Here is a 25,510-nt window from a genome sequence, read left to right as displayed (position 1 = left end):
TATGAGTTTGTGTGCATGAGAAAGTGTTATTTCCATACAAGGAATCAGAGCATGAGGATTTCAGCTGCAGTGATGGCTGTGGGAGCTAAAGCAAGTTCTTTTTTTCTTTTTCTTTTTTAATATATCTTTATTGATTTCAGAGAGAGGAAAGGAGAGGGAGAGAGAGACAGACAGAAACAACAATGATGAGGGAGTAATTGGGGATTGAGCCTGCAGCCCGGGCATGTGCCCTGACCGGGAATCGAACCTCGATCTCCTGGATCCTAGGTCGATGCTCAACTGCTGAGCCACGCCCGGCCGGGCATGAAGCAAGTTCTTTAGGCTTCCCAATGTAATGTTATGCGGATGGACTAACTTATTTCTAATGACCTTATAGCTCTGAAAATCAATGATATTGTGATTTTTATCAACTTGAAGGAGATATACTACCCTTTACAGGGAAATGGTAGCACAAAAGCTAAGTTGTCAGTGTTTTCTCTCTGGCATCTCCAGTAAGTGCTGCTATGTCTGCGAGAGGTGAGCCTCCCCACTCAGGGTCCCTCTGCCGTTTTCTCTTGCTTTACTCGCAGAACTCAGAACCCAGCATAAGATAGAGCCCCTGATGATAGTTCATTACTTTTCCGTGCCTTACATAGCTAAAATGCAATGTTTATTTCTCAGTTTTTCCCCCAAAGGAAGGTATTTTCCCCAAGAAATGTTTCAGAAAGAGGATTCTAGGTAGATGGGTTGGAAGGCATATGTATATATTTTGGACCTCCTTGGTAAAACTTGTTTTCTCTCCACAGTTATTTAGAGAGATCATACCCTAAACGTATTTCTTTCTAGACTGTCTTCTGGCTAATGTAAACCATCTGGTTTCAACAGAATCAACAAAATCTACTTGAATCTTGATTTTACCCAGTGTATTAATTTTGCTCAACCCTGGTCTCTTGTTTTGCATCAGTTTAGTCTTCTACTTTATATCTGGCAAAGGTCCATCATGTTTAAGGCTTCTTGGAGAGGGCTGTAATGTAAGGCCAAACTGGAGATGTATTTCCAGCTTTAAATAAGTGAAAACCTTTGACTTGTGAGAGAAGCACTGTTTTAACCCTTTGAGAATCTATCCCCACTAGAAGATTTACTTCTTTATAAAATGGCAGGCTGGAGAAACTCACAGAAAACAGCACTGTGAGGGCCAGAAGCCCAGGTACTGTCCCTGTCCCTGTCACCGCCACTGCCACTTAGCAAGTCAAATTTCACAGCTGCAAAGCTGTGGTAATAGGACATGTGCATTCCTTCTCTGCAAGGGCAGAATGAGAATAGAGTAGAACATTATGGGTTGAAATATTCTGATAGAATGAAAGGTATTACTCGAGTCCAAGCCCACTTTCCCTCAATTCATCGTGTTTTGAATGCACTCCTGGTCACTTGCAGATACTGATGAATGTTCTGTGGGCAATCCTTGTGGAAACGGAACCTGCAAGAATGTGATTGGAGGTTTCGAATGCACCTGCGAGGAAGGATTTGAACCTGGCCCGATGATGACTTGTGAAGGTAAGCCTCTTAAACGCAGGATAGTTGGTTACGTGTCCTGATCTTGGAGGCAGCAGTTGGGTGATTATAATTCTTAATATGAAATACCACTCAGGATGTATGGAATAGAGAACCTCCGGGCCCGATGGGCCATGCCGTCATTTCTTCTCCGTGTGGCCTCCTCTCTGCAGGGAGTATCTGAAAAAGATGGAGGTGGCTCATGGCACAAGTTATGCTGCAGATTAGGCCGAGTTCTTAGTGGTGTGTCCTTCCTGCTGATGTTTGGATACAACTCCTGTCTTGTTTACAACCTTCTTTCTTATTTTTCACTTTCCCCTTCTCTTTTTATTTTCATCTACCATGCTCCCTGTCTTTTCCTTCTCTTCTTTTTCTTTTCTGTTCATAGAAGCATCTGCACACTGAGATACCACCAACATCCTGCAGCCATCACAGTAGAAGAGACTGTATGCTCTCAGTGTCTGCCAGTGTGTCTGGAAGAATGAATGGAGAGAAGGAAAAGGGAGGGAGTGTCTGGAAGAGTGGTTCTCAAAGGGTGGTCCCTGGACCAGCTACAGCAGCATCACCTGTGAACTTGTTAGGGATTCAAAATTTTTAGGCCTCTCCCCAGACCTCCTGAATTAGCAGCTCGAAGACTGGGGCTCCGCAGCCCCCCAGGTGATTCTGATGCATTTTTCAGTTGAGAACTACTGGTCCATGAAAAGAATGAAGGGGAGTTGAAGGGAAAGGGTAACGTTGGTATTAAAACGAGCTCTGCGTTAGCGATAGGGCCCATTGAGACCCACTGTTGAAGTTGTGGGTGGATCTTTCAAGGCTGTGATTACATCATGATCTGGGGTCTCACTGGTGATCTCGGTTGGCATCAGCGGCCTTAGCATGATAATCAAGATGGTCTGTTTTAACCCTGATTTTCCAAAAACACATTATGATGGTTTCAAACTATGGTTTCAATCTACAGAAAACACTTTGACCCACTAATGGTAAAGTCATTCCCATCTATTTAAGGCTCTAACCTGGGCATCAGTGGGAACTAAGTATCTCTGTAAGTGTGTAATAATTCAGAACACTGTTTGCTTGGACATAAAAATCACTGTTATTTCACAGAAGCCTCTTCTATATGGGGAAAGGGAGGTGGTTAACAATCTCGGAGGGGTCTGCTTCTGTCCTGACAGCAGTTGATGTGGCAGTTGTTTTGGCTGAATGGGGTAAAACTGATCACCACTCCATGTGATTTTGGGAGTGGCAAGTGATCCACTTGAGGCTTCAAAGCCAGAATTTTAGAAAAGCTCCCTCTATATCGGGTGACCTATAATTTCTCATCCATCTAAATAACAATTCATAATGACGCAAGGACAACAAGCATAAACTTGACTGTGCTGGGAGAATCAGGACGCATGGTCACCCTACTTATACCGATTATAAAATAACCAGCTCATCTTTTAATTCCCTGAGAGCCAGAGACTGCTTGGTCCATTATGATGACAATGAAGCATTTCAGCTTTTGGTAAAAGTAGATTCCTTTGTGTGGTTGATGTCCATAATCCATTATTTTTCTTGCTACCTCTGCTGCAGATATAAACGAGTGTGCCCAGAATCCTCTGCTCTGTGCTTTCCGATGTGTCAACACTTACGGGTCATATGAATGCAAATGTCCTGCTGGATATATTCTGAGAGAAGACAGAAGGATGTGCAAAGGTGAGACAGCCATGTTCAAGGTCATCCAGGCCAGGGGGCTCTAACACTGTGATGGGAGATGCCCCTCCAAAGCTCCCAACTACAGAGGAGGGCTGGGGACTGAGGAACACTGCTGCAGTCCATGGACATCAGGAGGATGTCGTTACTACCTTTCCTAGTAAATTGTCCCTTGAGGCTTCAAGCTGAGTGAGGGCTGTGCTGTGGATCTTTCTTAGTTCACTCTGTGTTGCATACCACGCGCGCTGCAAATGGGAAGCTATAAAGAAGACATTTCCCCACGTTCAAGACGTTCAATAGGAAGAGGTTGAGATGGAGATATTCAATTCATCAGAGAGGATTAAAAATCTTGCTTCCTGCTTTTGAAGAAGTTTCCAGTTAATTAGGGGCAATTTCTTCACGTTTATAGGTGGTTAGAAGACTTCTTATTCTTTGGAGGCCACAGAGCCCAACAATGCCAAAGGAAATAGGTTACTTAATACTATTTTATGTGTCAAAGGTAAGAAATTGATGCAGCTTCTCTTATAAATCTGTGGTTGCACATTCTTTCCAGACGAGGATGAGTGTGAAGCGGGGAAACACGACTGTGCTGAAAAACAAATGGAATGCAAGAACCTCATCGGCACGTACATATGCATCTGCGGACCTGGCTATCAGCGGACACTTGACGGGGAAGCCTGTGTAGGTAAGAGATCCCCTGCAGGAGGAGCTGGAGTGAGTCACAAGGGACAAAGGACAGAAGGGACTGGGGCTGAGTCCTTATGGGCACTGTGTTCTTCTTGGCCAGGCCCATTTTGTCTCTGTTAACCTCCTGTCAACTTCCCCTTGCCTCTTCATTATCTATGAACTCCAAAAGCACTGTCATTTCCCCCTCTGAGCTGGCCTTTCCTCCTTTCTCGGCCCATTTTGCTGCCAGGATTAGGATATCAGCTGTTTTTTCCATTTCTTTCCTTCACTTTTTTATAAACCTTTGTTTGGGGGTCAGTTCTGTTTACTGCACTGGAATGCCTCTCTATTGACCCAACTTTGCTACCAGTACCCTGATACTGAGTTCTGACGCCAGGTCCCTCAGAACCAGGCACATCACTAACCCAGTGGGACCCTCCTCAGGAGGATATGGTATTTTAAAGCTCCCCCAGGTTCCTGTCAGGTGGATCCAGCATTAAAAACCACACCTTTAGACTAGGGGTTGGCAAGCCACAGCGTGAGGTTCAAATCCAGCCTGCTAGCCCACCACCTGTGTTTGTAAATAGAGTCGCATGGGAACCTAACTATAACCATTCACTTACTTATGGCCCCTGGCTGCTTTTGTGCCACAGTGGCAGAGCTGAGTAGAGCAGTTGCAACAAAGACCATATGGCCTGCAAAGCCTAAAACATTTACTATATATTATGTAGTAATACTATAGTCCTGCTATTACCTATAGAAAGTATCCTGACCACTGCTTTAGACCAAAAAAAATACAGGAGAAAATTACTAGAAAGCTCCCTCATGCCTCCTTTTCCTTTTCACAAATCAGCGACATTAGGAAACATGTTTTACGTGTCAGTCAAGAATCTTAAGGACCTCACTGTCCCCTTGCTCTGTGAGATACAGAATTAAATAGTAATTAAAGAGCAGACTTTAAAAGCATAGGGAAGGTATGTGGAGTGATGACCCCACACCAGATCTTCTGGGATCCACGGCTCTGATCCTCAGCTGGACGTTGGAGTCATGTGGAGAGCTCAGGTTCCACCCCCGAGATTTTGATTTACTTCGTCTGGGCACTGGGATTTTTAACCTGTTTTAATACTTTCTAGATGTCACCTTCAACTCTCTGCATCTTTTCTTGAGACCTCTGCCTCGGGGGTTTAGAACTGTTCTCAATGGGATACGTTTAGGCAAATTATTTCATCAGACAATTCTAAGAGTCTCCAGCTACTTTAATGCTTCTCTCTAAACCTGGGAAACTGAATTCTGATTTCTTATTTTTTAATAACATTGTTGAAGTATTACAATAAACATAATCTATATTGAATTGCAAGATTCATTGAGACAAACTCCCTTACATCACAACTATCACAGATATTATTCTAATGAACTATTGCAGTATTTCTTTAATATGTTGATTTTAAAATTAAATTTTTTTCCTTCATTTGATATAATCCGTTGAGAATCCTCTATGTATGGATATGAAAAGTTTTAAACTTTATTAAGTGAAAACCTGTAAGTGTACATACAATGCTATCATCTATGTTTTAAGTACATAAAAATGCCATCAATTATGTTTTTAAAGGGTGGAGGTGCACACACAGAGACGTATGTATTTGCCTGTAAGTGTGCAGTTCGCCTCTGGGAAGACACTTTAGTAACAGGGTTGACTCCCTGGAGTGGAGTTTGATGGCTGGGGGATGGTGAGAAAGGGAATTTTTCTAAATAACGCTCTTAAACCTTTTGACTTGGAACCTTGTGAGTAGCTTACCTAGTATTCACTGGTGAAACTTTTTATTATTATTTATTTATTTTTATCCTCACTGAGGATGTTTTTTCCATTGCTTTTTCAGAGAGAGTGGGGGAGAGAGAGAGAGAAACATCAAGGTGAGAGAGACACATCAATCAGTTGCCTCCTGCATGCACCCCTACTGGGGCTGGGGATCAGGCCTGCAACCGAGGTACCTGCCCTTGGTCAGAATTGAACCCGGGACCCTGAAGGGGTCTGTGGGCTGACGCTCTAACCACTGAGCAAGACTGGCTAGGGCACTAACGAAACTTAAAAAAAGAAAGAATCCATTCCTGTACAAAGTGGTGAGATGACTCCTCTTGTTCTCGGTCCTTCAATGGCACGGCACAGATGAGAATGAATGCCAGACCAAGCCCGGCGTCTGCGAGAACGGGCGCTGCCTCAACACCCTGGGGAGCTACACCTGTGAGTGCAACGACGGCTTCACTGCCAGCCCCGCCCAGGATGAGTGCCTCGGTGAGTACCGGCAGCCGGGTGCTTCTGTAACCCGGCCTCCACGCTGGGGTGCCTGGAGCCCAGATCTCTTGTTTGAAATAAAAGAGATTGTCAGAAATTGAGGAAAGGTTAAAAATCTTCCTATTTTGGAGATGACTCAATGACGGATGGTCCGTTGGGCTTAGCACCACCCTGCAGCTCAACTCTTCCTTTGCTAATTGCGTCACTGAATCACTCGTTTGGAATTTCTCTCTAGGCTGCCTTTTTAAACCCTTGGTGCTCAGGATGTTTCCATATGTTTCCCTGCTTCTCTCTCTGTAGCATGACCGCCCCCCATACTTCTGGGAGCGGACAGAGTTGCAGCCTTGTCTAGACCAATGCTTTCCTGCCTACTCACTGAATTTCTTATTTGTTTCCTCAGATGTCATCCTTTCTCTCTTACTGCAGCTTCCAGCTTTCCCTTCTCGCTCCTTCTCACCCAGGGTAAAGTGTTACATCCCTTGTGGGTTTCATATCTGACCAAATTTTTGATCCCTTGCTGTGTTCATACAACTTCCTGACGTCGTCTTTTCAACATGATGTCCCTTCCAGACAACCGGGAAGGGTACTGCTTCACCGAGGTGCTTCAGAACATGTGCCAGATTGGCTCGAGCAACAGGAACCCCGTCACCAAGTCCGAGTGCTGCTGTGACGGGGGGAGAGGCTGGGGTCCCCACTGCGAGATCTGCCCTTTCCAGGGCACTGTGGCTTTCAAAAAGCTCTGCCCCCACGGCCGAGGATTCATGACCAATGGAGCAGGTACTTCATTTTGTTCTGATTTATGACCAGCGGAGCAGGTACTTTACTCGATCCAAAAATACTTGCAGGGGATATGTTTGTTTGTTTTATGAAAAACAGATGAAACTATCGAATCTGCAGTATGAACCTAGGCTGAGTTGCATAGGTGAGGTTGACAAAAATTCTTCCTTATGTTATTTTAGACATTCAAGGCCATGTTGCCAGTGTCTTTGGTCCACCTGGTTAAGTTGTGTGCCCTGGGGTCCCTGCCTCTGCATTATAAGGAGTTTTCAACTTTTTGCTTATGTATTTATTTTTAACCCTCACCCAAGGATATATTTTTATTGATTTTGAGGTGGTGGGGGAGAGAGAAACATTGATGTGAGAGAGGAACATGGATCGGTTGCCTCCCGCACATGCCCCGATTGGGGATCAAAACGGCAAGCTAGGTATGCGCCCCGACTGGGAATCCAAGCCGCAGCCTTTTGGTGTATGGGGTGATGCTTGAGCAGATGAGCCACCCGGCCAGGGCGGGATTCTTCAACTTTCTAAACAGGCGATGAATGGGTCAGGATGGGACTGCAGTGGCTTTAGTGCTCAACAGTGCATATTGATGGAACCTTTCTCCCTTGGCGGGGCTGTGAGTGAGGGTCTGTCTTCCTTAGAAGGCGGCAAAAATGAAGCCCAGTCAGGAATCGCCCTCCGAGCCCTGGGCCTCCCTCACCAAAGGAGTGAAGTTTAGTCCAAGTTTCCTAACATTATGCAACTTGATATTTTAGGATTAACTTTAAACACAATAAAAAGAATAGAAAAGAAAAACTTTTCTTCTTATTTTGGACATGCACTATTAGGAAAAAAGTGGGATTTCCTTGTCCAGAGGATCCGCCGCTGTGATTCATTTATGAATGTCAGCAGGAGGCGAGCTTGACGGCGTGCGATGGCGCAAGGAGCTAGATGTGTCTGGGTGACGTGGCTGTTCTACGGACCCAGAGGAGGAAAACAGTATAAAATTAGAAGGAAAATTATTTTTCAAGTTTCCTCCTAACCCGATTAGTTTACCACTACAGCCTGATAAAGTTATTCTTTGCCTTTCAATACAGTTACCATTACATGTAAAATGTATGCTGTCCTCCCTTTGGTTTAATTTCTTAGGTCCATGATTTAGTAACATAGTTTATTAGTACTTACACTGAAGTGAGCCCTATGCATTAACTTTAATGCCTTTGGTGCCTATGTTGTCTATTTTAACCCCTCTCTTATTTTAATTTCTATTCATTAAATGACAGATATTGATGAGTGCAAGGTTATCCATGACGTTTGCAAAAACGGGGAATGTATCAATGACAGAGGATCATATCATTGCATTTGTAAAACTGGCTACACTCCAGATATAACTGGGACTGCCTGCGTAGGTAAGCACTCTATTTCTGATGGTTTATTAACTTGAGCAAAAATTGTAGGTTATGGCAAAAAAATAAAATCCTCAATGTAAAAAGCTTATGTAGTTTCATAGGAAAACATAAGACAAGGACCAAAGACTACACAGAGTTTACTTTTCCTTTTCTCAAAACGAAACTTCTTTATTAGACCTTGTAGATATTCAGTATCTATGCATCTTTTTAGATAGGCAGTCACTCTGTATCTCTTTGATTGTAGATCTCAACGAGTGCAACCAGGCTCCCAAACCCTGCAATTTTATCTGCAAAAACACAGAAGGGAGTTACCAGTGTTCATGCCCGAAAGGTTATATCCTGCAGGACGATGGAAGGAGCTGCAAAGGTAAAGTAGGATGTGCCTTCACCCACTTACCTGCCTCCTGGGCACAAGGTTGCTGAAAGACCCTCTCTACAGGCAAGAGATACTTCCCTGGGGTTAGTGCCTCCATGGAGGCTCCCTGTGCTGGAGGGAGGGAGGGAGGGAGGCTGAGTCTAGGGAGATGGCAGAGGACCCGTGGCAGCAGCCATCCTCACTGCATGCCCCATGGGCATCCATGGGGGCCATCCCTGTGAGTCTCAGAGACAGCAGGACCAGTTCTACAAGGCTCGGGCTAGGGTGGGTCCCTAACTGATTGCCTCCTTTATTGCATTTATGTAGTCAGACTGTTCCATAACTAAATAGCCTAGGTGTCCATCAGAGTCCAGCCTCATACTAATCAGTGCCACAATCACAGAAGACATCGTTCCTAAGTAAGTAAGCACTTTGTCTAGGCTTTTGTTCTGCAAAACAGGGCCATTCCTGCCTTCCAGGAGCTTGTCTGAGGCAGAAATATCACATAAAAAATTAAGAAATAGCCAAAGTTTATGCAGAAATCCCTTATCAACTCAGAAAATTTTTGCAAAATTCTGTTGGTGTAAGCATACTCCCATAAACAACTTCCTCAACAACGAGAAGTTCATATATTCAGTGACTAACACTAGTGCACCATAGGCAAGGATAATTTGAAAAATGAGGGATTTGGAGAAGGTAGACCAGATGGCAGAACAAGAGTTAGCGCATTCTGCCATGAAGCCTTGAAGGAGAAAAGGGGAAATAGAGGAAGTTAAATGGTGGGATGGAGTGGCAATGCAGAGCAGAGAGCAGGGCCCTCAACCCCTTCCCCATGTCTGCTGGAATGGGGAGAGTTAAGAAGCTGGTAATACAGGGTGACATAGTGGACAATGGCCTGAGGTCTCCCTGTGCAGCACACATTTTATATAACCCTGTTATTTGTGGGATAGGAAGCTGAGAGACCTACTCAAAATTCTGACTCTCTTAAATGAAAAGCTGCTCCTACCTTTGTTCTCAAGCCTAGAACTTACTTTACATCTGTGCTTCACAGTGAGTTCTGGGTGGTTTGAGGCTATAACTCAGAGCCATAAATTTTTTCATGAAAATGAAAAACCAAATTCAGGGGGGAAATTTCTCTCTGTAACAAACAAGCAGAACAAATTTGTAGGACTTTTCTAACCCATGGGGGCAGAAAATCCTCAAAAATTTATAGCAATTAAGAGATGAGACATGAAAATTAAATGTACAGTAGTCATTAAGTTCTTTGAAAGCATCACTAATGCTCTTTATGGTCTTAGGAATGCAAACAGCAGCTATATGATTTTTATAGGTCCACTTGCAACACAAGTCCCTTTCTCCTATTTCTCTCGTAAGGTCTAAATTCTTCTACATACTTGGCATATATGGCTAAATTTCAAAATGAGTGCTGCAGATACATGTACTCTTGAAATTGAGAAGAAAGAGGCTAGAATGATGGCGCCAGGGGAATGTGGGACCAGCACTTCCCCCTGAGAGATGGGTAGGATCCAGATAAGGGAGAAAAGACGTTCTCAGAGGTGAGAACAGTGAGTGTTGCTGTTCTGAATGTCATAGCTATAAGATAGCATTGTAGGAAATCACCAAATTATCTCCTTTACCTGTGTGCAGGTGAGCTTCAGCAAGCGTGTGGTGGTGCTCTAACAAGGCCCCTTGGGTCATAGAGAAGGAAGGCCATCCTACTGGCAGGAGGCATAGGGCTGTCAATAATGTGGAAACCAGAAAAGCGGAAACAGCGGCCCACCCCCCCAGCAGTGGGAAGAGCACAAGATTGGCTCTATTTTAAGAGAAGTCAACACAACATTGGGGGAGCTCTTTCACTTTAGGTCCACTCTTGATATTACTCTAGCCAGGAATTGGCACTGGTCTGCAGCTCTAAGCACAGCTCTGAGTGCAGTGATAAAAGATCGGAAGAGCCCTGCCCGTGTGGCCTCAGTTGGTTGAACATCGCCCCATGCACCAGGAGGTCGCAGGTTCTATTCCTGCTCAGGGCACATGACCACATTTCTGTTTCTCTCTAATCAATGTTTCTATCTCTCTCTCCCTCTCCCTGAAATCAATAAAGACATATTTTTTTAAAAAAAGAGAAAAAGATCATAATAAAGGGGGGAGAGAGGGAGGGAGGGGGGAAGGAGGGCAGGGAGGGGGGAAGGAAGGAAAGAAAGACAGAAGAAAGGGTCCTGAATTCACAGCAATTTTTTTTTTTAATTCAACTAAAATTTGGAACCCACTTGGTATCTCCTGACGTTATTAATAGCAATGGAGTTGAGAATGAGCCTTGAAGTTACAGCAATGAGGAAAGAGGCCGGGTCAAAGCAGGGGATTTCATTCAGACATGGGCAATAACGTGGGATAAATACTGTAGGCAGTTTTGAAAGTGCTATTAGCTTATCAGAATGAGTATTTTTCTTTCCTTTTTTTCTTCCTGATTGCTCAATTTCGTTTTATCCAAAGGAGGATCTCTAAACAAAGGAGCCAGTTTTGTTTGGTTTGGTTTGGTTTGGCTGACCAACTCTCTTGAGCAGAATGAAAAACAGCAATCAGAAAAGAACGCATGAGCAAATTTCCAGCCTCAACATTTCTTTCTATGATTTAACTTGAATAGCTCTTTTCAACGCTCTGGAAATTTTTGAGAATCCCTGGTCGCTTACCTCATTTTATAATTTGTTTAAAATTTTATAACTTATCTGAAATTCCTTTCTTGAGGAATTCCCACATTCCTCTAACTGAAGGAAGTGGGGTTTTCCTTGGATCCCCCCAAAAGCTACATTTTTAAATCTAAATCGAGACCACATTTTATCTTTCAAACTCTTATGTCCTGGGTGCTCCCAGCCATTGGCTGTGGCTCGGTGCTGGCCAGGCTCACTTGAGACCTAGAGGGGAAGACTCAGAGCTTCTTCCTAGGGCGGCACCCAGGTACCTGTGGCATCCACTCGACTCCAATGCCCATCTTGTGTGTTCTTGCAGATCTTGATGAGTGTGCAACTAAGCAGCACAACTGCCAGTTCCTGTGTGTGAACACCATTGGCAGCTTCGCGTGTAAATGTCCTCCTGGCTTCACCCAGCACCACACTGCCTGCATTGGTGAGTGGAGGGGAGGAGGCCCTGTGGGGAGGTAGCTGTTCCTTCAGTTCTTCTGCTGTTGGAATTAGAAGACAAAACTCAACAACAAAATACAGGAGCTCGTGTGTGTGTGTGTGTGTGTACATGGGAACGTATACATGTTACAGGCCTTTTCTGGTCTTTTCTAAGTGAATCATCCCTCTGTCTTCCTTTTAAATAACACAAAGAGAACTTCAGGGAATTTGAAATTGCTCTTGCCCCACGCTGTCTTACAGATAATAACGAGTGCACCACGGACATCAACCTGTGTGGGTCTAAGGGCATTTGCCAGAACACTCCGGGGAGCTTCACCTGTGAGTGCCAGCGGGGATTCTCACTTGATCAGAGTGGCGCCAGCTGTGAAGGTGGGTAGGGCCCTCAGCCGGACCCAGCTGGTGGGTCCCCGGGAGGGCCCGTGTGACTGTCGATACCTTCATCATCGTCCTCTGTGTGTTATCGTAACTGAGCACAGGGGGACAACCAGCTGAATGCAGGAAAGATTTTGCCTGGTTTGCACAGGTCCCATGCCTTGGCAATCCCATCTTTTGTTCTCATGCTCGATTGTGTCTATAGCACGTGCCTTTCCCAGGCGTTTCTGCCCAGTTATTAATTTAATTGAATAACGAGTGGCTCGGTCAAGGAAAATAGCTAGATTCCTGAATTTTATGCATTAATTTTCTGGTCATTGAATTCAGTCATAAAAGGATTCCCCAATGTGGATTATACATATGAGGAAGAACTCCTCTGATAATGTATCATTAAAAGTTTAAATTATTCTTTTTAGCATTTTACCTTCATTGACATTTTTTGGTTTCTAATGCTGGCACAAGTAAACAAATATAATTTATACAGCTAACCATAAAGTGCCTCTGTGCTTTGCATTAATTTCTTCATCATTTTTATTTGTAGGCTTTACCAGGGATACCTGAATATTTTTTTCCTTGGACTTAGCAAAGCCTCCAGAGTAGATATTCTTAAATTTTTGGATGGTAGAATGATTTTTAAAAATTAAAAGTTACGGGGATGTAAAGTAGAGCATAGGGAGCATAGTCAGGAATAGTAATAACTGCATATGGTGTCAGTGGGTACAGGACTTAGAGTGGTCACTTCATGAGTTATATAAATGTCTAGTCACTATGTTGCACACCTGGAAACTAATATTAAATATTGTATGTCAACTGTAATTGAAAAATACATTTAAAAAATGTAGCTCAGAAAACAAACAAAAAAACCCAGAGAATACTTTGTCAGGGTCAAATTTCTTATTGAAATTGCCTTCCGCTTTACCATGTAAATGTTGCTTCAGAGAATGCCCCTGAGACCGGTGGGAACGTGGCTTACAGGCGACTGCTCCCCTTTTTCAGATGTGGATGAGTGCGAAGGGAACCACCGCTGCCAGCACGGCTGCCAGAACATCATCGGGGGCTACCGGTGCAGCTGCCCCCAGGGCTACCTCCAGCACTACCAGTGGAACCAGTGTGTGGGCAAGTACTCCTTCCCGCTTCGCAGGAGGCATTGTTCTAAGTCAAAATACTGCTTTCTTTCTGGAAACTTACTCTGGTCACGGAAGCAACGTACACTCGTTTAAAACTGCCCTAACCCAGCTGAAACCAGAGGGAAGGTATAAGCTTTGCAAAATAGCAGATGAAGAAAAAAGAATGAATGATAGGGGCCTCATCAGGGCATTTGAAATGAATTGTTTTCTGAAGTCAATCTATGGACTCCCAATATCCCCCTGCCCTCCTGTCTCGTCTCTAGTCCCCCGCCCACGCAGCTTCTGTTCACATCAGGGGCTAACAAAATCCTGCTTCTCACAGAAATATCAGTCAGCCAGAGGCCATTATGGGCAGCTTTTGGCTTGAAGATGTAGAAGTGGTTCAGTTCAGCTCTACACAGAGGGCAAGCAGCAGACACAGCAAGTTTTTTCAGGATTGCTAAATTCTTCTGAAAATTAAAGGAGACCCACAGGCTCTCTCATTAAATTGAAATTATGTCATTTTTGATTGCACAATGTCATGGGAACATAACTCTTAGGCACATCAGAGAATCCAAGCATTGTGAATTTAGAGGGACCCCTGATGCATCTAGCAGCCCGAGCTTTTTGTTTTCCTGTTGAGGACCCAGAAGCCCAGGGAGGAAAGGGAAGCTGTCCTCACACTGGTTCCCTCGGAGCTAGAGCCCAGGGCTCTTAACTTCCTGATCTAGGGCTGCCTTTCAAGCATCACAATCACTTGTTTTTCTACTTCAGAACTATCTGTGGCGTGCCACTGCCAGCGTGACACACAAGTGACCTGTTCTAGCTGACACACTCTTGGGGACAAGAGTATTCCTTACAAAAACAAGAGAATTCCTGTTTCTGGGTCAGAGGAGTGAGGGTGGCTGCTCCGCCTTGTGTTGCTTCTCTTTACTCCAAATGAAGGCATGTCCTTTGGTGTGTTTTCATTTATCAAAATTGTCTCTCTCATCTGGTTTTATTCCCTGTAGGACAGCTTTGTGGAAGTGAGTAGGGTTGGCTAAAATGACCCCAGTGCTAGAGGAGTTTGGATTGCACGTCTCTCTGACCAGCTGTTTGCTTTTAATAAAAATGCCTTCATTATTATCAGCTCAGGGAGGTCTTATATTTTAATGGCCAGATTATGACATGTTCACAGACTTTCAGAGCGAGCTTTGTTGATTGCCATCCTTGTTATGTAGGTTCCTTGAATGCAATTAGAGCTGGGGGGGGCGGGGCAGGATAAGAGAAGCGAGGTCGCCTGGGCTTACCCTCCTCTCCCTACCTTCAGGGCAGGGATAGTAGAAATGGCCAGGTCATGCCCTAGTTGCCCCAGGATTCTACTTTGGCCCCATGAAGATCATCTCCTGGCTGGGAGTTAAATAGATTAATAAGTTGATTAAGAAGCAAGAAGAGGTTTGGGAATTTTTGATGCCCACAAGATACCAGTCCAAACGGGGCTCATGATTCTTGAGAATTATAGTTATTCAGAATGAGGGTCACCTTGGGTCAGAATGCTTCCCAGAGCCATGCAGAGCAGAGCAGATCTCTTGGACCAGCCCGGCCTGAAGTTCACTCTCAGAAGATGGATGAGTTTGGGATCAAGGGCCACTGGGTTTCATTGCTTTCTAAGAAATATCAAACTGCCAGCTTGCGGTTGGAGCTGACCCATTTTGACCTGGAGAAAATGAGTAAAAGGAAGCCCATCCTACGTTTTAGAACCACTGGGAAGTGGTTCTCCTTCAGGCCACAGCTAGCACACACTCTGCACACCAAAGGCCCAGACCTTTGCTTTTCAAGGACGGGGTGGGGAGGTTTCAATTCGCTCTTAAGGAGTATTTTTTTGGAGACTCTAAGGCTGTTTTGATAAAATTAGAATTGTCTTTTTTTTAATAAAATAAAATTAAAAACACAAAAAACAAAAAACCCTCATCAATTTAAGTACCAACCTAAAAAATAAAGCAATGATTTTGGATTGTAGAAAAATTCCTGTGGAACCATTTGCTGCTCCAAGTGCACAGGGTGAAAAAGATCAGGGAAAGTGCAAAGCATGTTAAACTGTGGTGTTTGTGTATTGATAAAAAAGGGTGAGTGCGCAAACAGCATTGTCAAACCGTAAACATTGAACATTTGCCAATTTCTTATCTTAATTCATGCTCCACTCTACCCCACCTCTCCAACCCAGATAAGCAAGTTTAATTTAAACTTTATTAGATTCTCCGGGTGGGGAAAAATGTAAAATAAATAAGAGAGGATGTGAAAGGGGAGCGGGAGAGTTCTAGGCTGAAATTGGTATTTATAGTAACACAGACAGATGCTCAAAGTTCAAAAGAACCTTAGAGATGATCTAGTCTGACTTTATTCCTAATATACAAATCCTTCTCCTCCCTCCCTGGTCATCCAAGTTTGGCTTAAACACCGCCTTGAAGGGTATTCACCTTCTCCCATGGTAGGCCAGTCTCTATAGAGACTTTTTATTCTTTGAAATGTCTTTTTCATAAAGAAAGAACTTTTCCTCCCTCTAACCTCCAACCATTGGTCTTATTTCTGCATCTTAGGGGGGAAAAACACAGAATAAATCTAAGCTCTATATTGACAGGTCTTTCCCCACATATACCTATGCCTTAGAGATTTTATCAGTCATAGTCCAACAGGAAACAAATGGCTGAGCCCAATCAAAAGCACAGGACTAGGGAGAGGAGCCTATTGATAACTGATCCAGGTGAGCCTCCTGGGATTGAGAGCAGGTGGGAAGTCTGGAGCTGGCCATGGAGGGGCAAGGAGAGCACATCCAGCCCAGGGATATTCTCTCCACCAAAGTAAACACCCTCGATTCTTCATTCCCTCTTTGGTGCCCATGGTCTCCATTGGTCTCTATCGCATACCTCATCTCTAATTTAAAATACAGGGGAAAGAACACAGACAATGGCATATTTCATTATTTCTGTTCTGGGAACCCTGGAGCCTAAGTGACCTTGGGTGGGTACTTGAGAGTCCTTGGATACAGAGGATCCTTAAACAGACTCAGAGTTCGGCACTGAGCCATAGCAGGCAGCTCAATGCATGGCTTTCTTACTGTGTATCTTCTCCCTGTAACCACACACAGGAAAGACGGACGGAAGGAGACAGGGAGGAAAAGAAGGAAGGGAGAGGGAGGGAGAGAGGGAGGAAATATGAATATTATGTATATATGGAAGCATGCTGCCCCTGGCATTTTACCCACCTATTTTCCTAAATTGAAAAACAGATATTTTCTTGGGAATAGTATTGTTCTTTATAAATGAATAAAAAGACATTTCTAAGAATTAAAGTTTTCTACATGTAACAAATAAGGCAAAACTAGTTAGAGGACAATGGAAGTACCAGTTTGAATGGCGGTGAGTCTCTTGAGAAACGTGGCATCACGGAAAGCCCGTGGCTGTCGCAGGCGGGCAGACCTGGGGACGTGTCTCCACACCACTGCCAGTGCCAGTGCCAGTGCCACCGCTGCTACTGGGGGATTCTGAAGGGCTTTCTGAGCCTCCCTCCTGTCATCTGTAAAACAGGGATTATAATACCTCCCTCCCATGATTGTTAGGAAGGGGCGGTGACTGAATGCGAAGCACCTACTATCCCATCTGTCATGCAGGAGGCATCTAATACAGGTTAATTACCTTTTCCCTCCTCCCTTTCATTGGAATGATTTGCTAAGTGAGGAGAAGGCCGGTCTACCCGCATCGAAATGAACGTAGGCCTGAAAATGGGCTGCAGCAATTAACAACTGTCCTACCAGCAGGCTTCCAACCTGCCCTATAGAGGCAGGTCTACAAAAATATACTGGAGATTTCAAAAAAGTATAAATTAGAAATAATGGGAAACTCGAGGTTTTCTCCCTTCCAGCTGATTTTTAAGTTAGAATTCACATGCCCACCCCACCCGCCTGGCCCTGCTTGTTATTATCAGACTTGGCAGGTCCCTGTGGGTAGCCTGTCTGCACCATCTGTCTCTCCTGTGGGTTTTCCAGAATTATTGCTCACAAACTTTGCACGAATCTCTTCCATCCACACTTCGCTTTAGACATGGCCCAGACTCCCGGGGTAGGAGGCTGGTTTGGGTAAGGGGGGCCCCTTCAGAGATGGGAGCAGACATACCAGAAGGTACTATTCATCCCAGGACAAGAACCAGGGGGGCTTTTGCACATTTTTGAAAAGGAAGTCTAAGGGGGGCAGACACTTCCTGCAGGATGTCAGCCCTTGCCAGCCTGGCACATGCTGAAAGAGGGGGACTGGGAAAGCAACCTCCAGGACTGTGGTTGGTCTTTGCTTTGGAGATAGTCATCCCATAGCACAGAGAATTGAGTGATTCCTTCCCTCCCACCCTCAACCCTGAACCCTCGCTATGAACTAGCCCCACATTCTTCATGGGATGTTCATGTGGAGCAGAACATACTACCGTTGCTTCAGATGAAAATTGGAGTCTGTCGGTCCTCAGCATGCCATTCTTAATGCTCTCCACCTGGTGCACTCGACCTTGTCCACCACATTTGTTCAGCACATGGCAAAGGCCCACATCCGTTTCCATATCTTTCTCTCTTTTTGCTAACCCCCTCCCAGCCACCTCTCCCTGCCTCACCTTCCTGAAAGCCTACCCGAGGGCCAGCTGGCCAGCAGCCAGTGGCCTGACCCAGACTCCTCAGTAGAAACTTCTGGCCGATGTCACATATGCCTTGTCTTCTGGTTCTTCCTGCAGATGAAAATGAATGCCTCAGTGCTCACATCTGTGGAGGAGCCTCCTGTCACAACACCCTGGGGAGCTACAAGTGCATGTGTCCCGCCGGCTTCCAGTATGAGCAGTTCAGCGGAGGATGCCAAGACATCAACGAATGTGGCTCTTCCCAGGCCCCCTGCAGCTACGGCTGCTCCAACACTGAGGGCGGCTACCTGTGTGGCTGTCCACCAGGCTACTTCCGAATTGGCCAGGGGTGAGCACTTGTAGTTCTGGTTGGAGGCTCTCTCGTTTATAATATAATTAAATGTATTTAACTCAAAATGACCTATTCTCATGGATAATTATACATCTTATAATCCTTGAGTTAATTCCAGCTAGCTCTGTAGAGGTTGTAGGTTATTTTATTTGGAAGAGGACATCTAGATTTCTGGAAGTTTATAGAATGTCAAACAAAATAGCGAAACTGCATTGTAAATACCTCAATATATGATTTCTCTCTCTCATTCTTCTGATCATCACATCTTGTTGGAAAGTGATTCATTTCTCAGGAAACATGGAGGCTGAACTGTGACAGAGCTCACGTAGCATGTTGCTGATTCACTCTCTTCTTGGGCAAGCAGGATTCTGCCTTAACTTAAAATACCTTCTGGACCAACTCCTTTTAAGATAAATCAAAACGGGGTCCTTTATGATTTTAAATTATATTTCACATTTCAGACTTAAATTTACATTAAAATTACCAAAAGAGTATTAAAGTGAGAGTTAAAATAGTTATTATATTTAAAAATTTGGTGGTTAAGTTTTCAAAGTTTAGGTCTTTTTCCCTGCTGAGTTAATCTAGACTTGGATGTCTGTCGAGTTTGGGCTATCCTGTGAAGGATATCAAATTTTAACTTTTTAATTGGGAACACACAGACATTAAACATACATAGACACATATGTTCCTGCACACACACATATACACCCACCACACAGTGTTACATGTTTCACAACATACACATACATGTATTTGTCAAGTTATTAATTTAGTGGCCTTTGATTTCTTGACCCAAATGTCAGACAATTTGTTTTGGGTCTGTGTAGACTTGAAGGTGAAAGAATGCTTCATGGGAAGCACACAGAATGCCAGCCACGGGACACAAATTCCCAGATGACTGTGTCGGGTCTCAGGAGACTCATTCTTTTTAAGTTTAATGCCAGAACTATTTTCCCAGCAAAAAATTGTGACACTCCACACTGGCTTCTGGCCAGTGGGGCTTCGTAGTCACACTTCTTGTAAGTGGTGTTCCAGGGATATGAAAATACTGGAAAAGATTCTGAGAAAGGAGCCAAAACCTGCAAATTTGGGTTTTGCCTTTCGATAATTGAATCATTGTGTGAATACACACACACACACACACACACACGCACGATGAGCATTTATCCTTTCTTTCATTTTTATTGTTTCTACACATTTTGTGTTGCAAGATAAAGGAAGAGGAAAGGAAATGTATTGGGCTCTGGCAGGATTGCAGAAAATAGTAGGAACCCATCAATCACTGGAAAATAAAAAACAACATTCTGCTCAATGGCATTATACATTGAATCTTCTTTTTTTATTTATTGATTTTTAGAGGGAGGGAAGTGAGAGAGAGAGAAAGAGAGAAACACTGATTTGTTGTTCTACTTATTTATGCATTCATTGTTTGATTCTTGTATGCGCCCTGACCAGGGGTCGAACCCATGACGTTGGCACATCGTACAACACTCTAACCAACTGAGCTACCCAGCCAGGGCCTATATTGAATCTTAAGGGCATAAAGGAAGATGGGTAATAAAGAATAGGCCAACAAATACATAAAAACAAGTAAATGATATTTGGTCTACATTTGGACCCATTAGTAGAAATCTACCCACTTATAATAGTGTTGGCTTCTCTATGAATCACTAGAGTGGACCAGGCCCCAAGATAAAGATTCTTTTAGAGTCATTCAGATATTTCAACACATTGCGAAAGGGGAGCCTACTAAATACATTCCAAGTGGCCTATGAAATAGTAAGCAGAATGAGAAAACAAGGTACTTGGGAAGCACGCAAGCCTCCCTCCGCAGCTTGGCTTGGAGAACCAAAAGGCAAAGAAAAACAGCTGAATGAGCTGTCTCCTGGGCAATGGGTTTGTTTGTCCAGCCTCACATGAGTCAGAACCAATGGCCCTAGTGGTTTTGAATGACTTGAAACAATTTCCCACAGTTGGGCAAGCTCTGATACACGTATTTTATACGTTGCGTATTTTATTGTTGCAAATCTTCACAATTTATTTCTAAGTCAACCTCAGGTATCACGTAGAGCTTTCTTCTGTCTCCAGTAGCTTCAGCCAAAATGAGAGGTCAAATAACAGGAGAGATTGCTCAGAAGCTGGAGTTGTGAGGGGTGGCGACAGTGGGGGTGTTGGCAGTGGAGGTGACCGCGATGGTGACCGTTCGTTAGGAAGAGGGCAAGGAGCTGATCGGTGATGTCGTAGTCCTTTCTCGCTCCCGTGGAGCCTGTTTCATAAAAAGAAGACATTTTTGTTTAACCTCCCACATCACACGGTCTCCCCTCATTCCCTGTTCTTCTCCTGTTTCCACTCCAGGTCCCTTCCCCAGCGTAAGTCCAGCAAATTGCCGGCCGCATTAGGTTTGGGGAAGAAGGGGGCAAATCAATATGCAAAATAGGGCCTTGAGGGATTTGAGACAAATCAATAAATTCAGGGAGCTGGGAATCAGAGGTCTACCACAGAGAACTTCAGTGTGGTCCTTGGGACCGGCCAGTCACCCAAGGGATTCATAGTCAAGGGCTCAGTGTCACCAGGCAGGGTCCAGGCTTCACCAGCATTCTCACATCGCCTCCCTGTGGCCCATTTCTAATGACAAATGTCTCCGTTCCCTTTCTACCACAGGCACTGTGTTTCTGGAATGGGCATGGGCCGTGGAGGCCCAGAGCCACCTGCCAGCGGAGAAATGGATGACAATTCCCTGTCCCCAGAGGCTTGTTATGAGTGTAAGATCAACGGTTACCCAAAACGGGGCAGGAAACGGAGAAGCACCAATGAGACAGATGACTCCCACATCGAGGTGGGTCCAGAGTGGTTTCTCCTGATGCCTCCTAGTGCAGAGAGGCCTTCCAGATGCCTGTGGCTTCCCCTAAGGATGCTCCAGAGTGAGAAAAGGCTCTCCAGGGAGAAAATCCAGACATTCCCGAGCTCTAGGCTGCATTTTACAAGAGTCTGTGGGGCTCTCTGGAGTTTCTTGCTGCTTTTAGGGAGTGGCCGTTCGAAGGTTTTCACATACTTGCTCATTTCCTCTGTCTCGCCAAAAAGAAAGTCAAACACCCACCCGAAGTCTGCTGAAAGGACAAGGTCTGAACCAGGACAGCCAGTGGGCAGAATAGTGAAGTGACATAGTGCTTCCTACGTGGGGACGCCAAGTCCTGAGACTAGAGGCTCCTCTCCTGAAAAGAGCCATGTGGAGTGTGAGGGAACTTGGAGTCTAGACAAGAACAACATGGAGCTCAGGCAGCCTGGTTTTCTTTGCCTGTGGCTGCTGCAGCCTTTCCGTCAACTCAGAAAGGCACAGATACTCACCCAGACCTCTGGCTCCTGGCCCGGAGAATCCAGCACATCTGGTCCCAGAGAGGCAAGCAAGAAGCCAGGTGAAAAGCATTGAATATTAGCAGATCGTCAGAGCCAGGAAGTAGGTTCGTAGGTGTGTCCTTCGGAGGGAATGGCTTTGCATCCGTGAACAAAATTGAAATAGACTGGTTCTTTCTTAAGCATCGGTGCTGCAACACATCTGCTGTGGTTTGGGAAATGAGATAAGTCTTTGGAAAGAAAATAACCTATTAAAACAGTGGTTCTCAAATTTGAGTGTGCATCTGAGTTATCTTGAAGGCCTGTTAAAATGAATTTCTGGGAGACACCCGCAGGGTTTCTGATTCAGTCTGTCTCCGAGGGTGGCACCGAGATTATGCATTTTTAACAGATTCCCAGGTGATGCCTGTGCTGCTGGTCCAGGGACCACACCTGTAGACCCACTGCATGAAATCCCTCCAAGGGATTTCAACTTGACATAAGTTTAATATTTTTTAATATTATAAATATGTGCCAATGTAACACTTTTGTGGTTTAAACAAAGTGTTTTGTGACTACCTTTTCTCTTTTTTTTGAATTTTAATTTACCTTTAATGTTGAAAGTATTACAGATGTCCTGTTTTTCCCCCCACTGATCCCCTCTACCCCACATCCACTTCACCCCCAGGCCTTCCGCATACCAATGTCTGTGTCCATAGGGTATACATATAAGCATATAAGTTCTTTAATTAATCTCTCCCCACCCACTCCCCCAACCCCACCTTCCCTCTGAGATCCCTCGGTCTGTCCCGTGCTTCTATGTCTCTAGATCTATTTTATTCATCAGTTTATTTTGTTCATTATATTCTACATATGAGTGAGATCATGTGGTACTTGTCTTTCTCCGACTGGCTTATTTCACTTAGCATAATACTCTCTAGTTCCCTCCATACTGTCCCAAAGGGTAAGAGATCCTTCTTCTTTACAGCTGCATAGTATTCCACAGTGTAAATGTCCCACAGCTTTTTTATCCTCTCATCTACTGATGGCACTTGGCCTGTTTCCAGATCTTAGCTATTGTAAATTGTGCTGCTATGAGCATAGGGGTGCATAAGTTCTTTCTGATTGATGTTTCAGGTTTCTTGGGATATATTCCTAGAAGTGGGATCACTGGGTCAAATGGCAGTTCAATCTTTAATCTTTTGAGGAACCTCCATACTGCTTTCCACAGTGGCTGCCCCTGTCTGCATTCCCACCAGCAGTGTACTAGGGTGCCCTTTTCTCCACCCCCTCACCAGCACATGTCATTTGTTGATTTGCTGATGGGAGCCATTCAGACAGGTGTGAAGTGACACCTCACTGTGGTTTTAATTTGCATCTCTCTGATGATTAGTGACATTGAGCATTTTCTCATATGTCTCTTGCCCATCCGTATGTCCTTTTTGAAGAAGTGTCTATACAGGTCCTTTGCCCATTTTTTAATTGGATTGTTTGTCTTCCTTTGGTTAAGTTGTATGGGTTCCTTACATAGTTTGGATATTAACCCTTTATCAGATGTGCCATTGGCAAATATGTTCTCCCATACAGTGGGCTCCCTTTTTGTTTCTTTAATTTTTTAATTTATTTTTTATTATCCTTATTGTTGAAAGTATTACAGATGCCCCCTTCCCTCCCCCATTGATTCCTCCACCCCGCATCCACCCCACCCCCATGACTATGCCTTTTCAAAGTTTATACAACCTGAGAAGAAAGCTGTATCCGTGTGAGAGTCGAGTCACTTTTTCTTTATTGTGGGAAATAAGTGGCATATCTACACTTTATTTAACACACTGCCGTGTGTCTTTTCAGGATCATCCAGAGACAGAAGCCAATGTGAGTCTTGCAAGTTGGGACGTTGAGAAGATAGCCATGTTCGCTTTCAATATTTCCCACATCAGTAACAAGGTCCGGATCCTAGAACTCCTCCCGGCTCTTACAACTCTAACAAATCACAACAGATACTTGATTGAATCTGGAAATGAAAACGGCTTCTTTAAAATCAACCAAAAGGAAGGGATCAGCTACCTCCACTTCACAAAGAAGAAGCCGGTGGCTGGAACCTACTCGTTACAAATCAGCAGTACTCCACTTTATAAAAAGAAAGAACTCAATCAGCTAGAAGACAAATATGACAAAGACTACCTCAGTGGCGAACTGGGTGATAATCTGAAGATGAAAATTCAGATTTTGCTTCATTAATTCACCATCCAGAGACCAAATAATTAAAAAACAAAGATAGATAGGTAGAACTGAATTTTTTCCCCCAATCAGAATTTTATATCATAGGTACAATCTTTCACCACATAAATTTCTATAAATAAGCACTATTCTTGTATTACGAAAGCAAGGTACAGGTGACTGCCCTAGTTCAAAACAACCACTTCCTCAGGCTTCTCATGCGTAGCTAAGCTACCTTGGCATATGTGTTGATTCTTGAAAACTGAGATGTGTATTTCCACTGGGGGTTGGCCATCCACGCTCACGTGCCATCCTTCTAGCAGACGTACAGGAATGTGCTTTCAATTGATGGACTGTTCTGGGTTGGTGTTTTTTTTTTTCAGATTTTTAAACGTTGCTTCTCCAAATAAAAGTACTAGGTTGGCCATTTCTAATACCTGTTTGGTGCTAGTAAATTTTCAAACTAGATTCCTAAATGCACTGTAATATTTACACAACTTAGAAACCAAATTACAAGTATTCAGCTCAAATACTTCATTAATTTCAATCAACCAAAGTTAGTTCAGTAGTTTATCTCAGTTATGAGTATAATACATTACATGTAAATTAAGTGTGTGTATACTGTAATCGTGCTATTTTTTATCATTGAAACATTTATAAACTAGAATAATAATGCCCTTAATGTGAGGGTTTGTAATGGTGCTTATTAAGACCAAAGACTTGTTAAATGTGTACACCAAGTGGTATTGGAGTTTCTGTGACTGGCCCGCACGTGCATGGAGGTCTGGGAGGACCAGGAAGCAGCCTCAGCAGCCAGAGGATCGCCAGTGCATCCTTCGTCACACCTGTGCCATCTGCCAAGATTACCCTCGGTCACTCTTGTCAACAAGGGGTCCATGTCATAAATGTCACAATAAAACAGTCTCTTCTTTTTTTAGTGTAGCCCTTGGCTTTGTGTTCTTGCATGGATGTGGGATCAGAGGGGCCATTCCGGAGGCTAAATAAAGTCTCCGGGATTTGAATGATCCTGGGTCTGTTACTTACAGCTTCCAAAGGTGCCAGATGTGTAACCACTACAAGCAAACTTGACCTATTTGAGTCGGCCCCTTGTTTTATAATTCATTAGAGACAGCAGTGTTATTTCTCACAAATAAGAAATTTAGATTGTAGCATCATTTCTAAAACATGACTTAATTACTCCGGAGACGTAAACTACTAGATTTAAGTGCTTTAAAATATCAAGTTTAGTCAGTGTCTTAGAGCATATGCATTTCATTACAAAAGATTTATCATGCCCCTTCCCTCAAATATACACACAGTGTTGGCAAGCCTTAGGTGTTCCATTCTTCTTTTCCCCCTAAACATCTGCTGTTAGTCAGTGCTAGTCTAATTACAAAGGGATAATTCCAAATTGAATCCAATTAAAGGCTTTAACTCTTGTTTCCTGAGTGTCATAATTTGAAAATGCAGTTTTATTTTAAGGGCAGTATTGAACAATGAACAATTAAGCTCATTCAAATGATATGAAATGATTTTTAAAATCCCTAAAGCCAGTAAGGTAAAAGGTAGTGAAAATAAAGGTAAATGAGATTGCTGCATGAAGGCCGAAGAAACCATACAGGACTCGGACAGGCCCTCTCAAAATCTGGGAATTGCTGAAGGAAGAGAG

General features: G+C 43.9%; 1 protein-coding gene across 1 annotated transcript in view; it reads left to right on the top strand.

Moving 5' to 3' along the window:
- FBN1 (fibrillin 1) overlaps nucleotides 1–24,783 on the top strand; it is a 229,148-nt gene extending 204,365 nt beyond the window's left edge. Inside the window, exons 53-65 of the mRNA XM_081151492.1 lie at nucleotides 1,414–1,533; nucleotides 3,103–3,225; nucleotides 3,776–3,907; nucleotides 6,053–6,178; nucleotides 6,749–6,955; nucleotides 8,221–8,346; nucleotides 8,591–8,713; nucleotides 11,705–11,821; nucleotides 12,076–12,204; nucleotides 13,204–13,323; nucleotides 18,060–18,291; nucleotides 20,956–21,130; nucleotides 23,473–24,783. Coding sequence (XP_081007618.1) covers nucleotides 1,414–1,533; nucleotides 3,103–3,225; nucleotides 3,776–3,907; nucleotides 6,053–6,178; nucleotides 6,749–6,955; nucleotides 8,221–8,346; nucleotides 8,591–8,713; nucleotides 11,705–11,821; nucleotides 12,076–12,204; nucleotides 13,204–13,323; nucleotides 18,060–18,291; nucleotides 20,956–21,130; nucleotides 23,473–23,862 — 2,120 coding nt within the window. The 3' untranslated portion in view covers nucleotides 23,863–24,783. The remainder of the gene's footprint in view (nucleotides 1–1,413; nucleotides 1,534–3,102; nucleotides 3,226–3,775; nucleotides 3,908–6,052; nucleotides 6,179–6,748; nucleotides 6,956–8,220; nucleotides 8,347–8,590; nucleotides 8,714–11,704; nucleotides 11,822–12,075; nucleotides 12,205–13,203; nucleotides 13,324–18,059; nucleotides 18,292–20,955; nucleotides 21,131–23,472) is intronic.
- Nucleotides 24,784–25,510: the final 727 nt, after the last annotated feature.

This window comes from Miniopterus schreibersii (genome assembly GCF_964146895.1).
Source record: "Miniopterus schreibersii genome assembly, chromosome: 1".
NCBI classification, from domain to species: domain Eukaryota; kingdom Metazoa; phylum Chordata; class Mammalia; order Chiroptera; family Miniopteridae; genus Miniopterus; species Miniopterus schreibersii.
The sequence above is the reverse complement of the archived record's forward strand: the minus strand, read 5'-3'. Positions and strand labels throughout refer to the sequence as shown.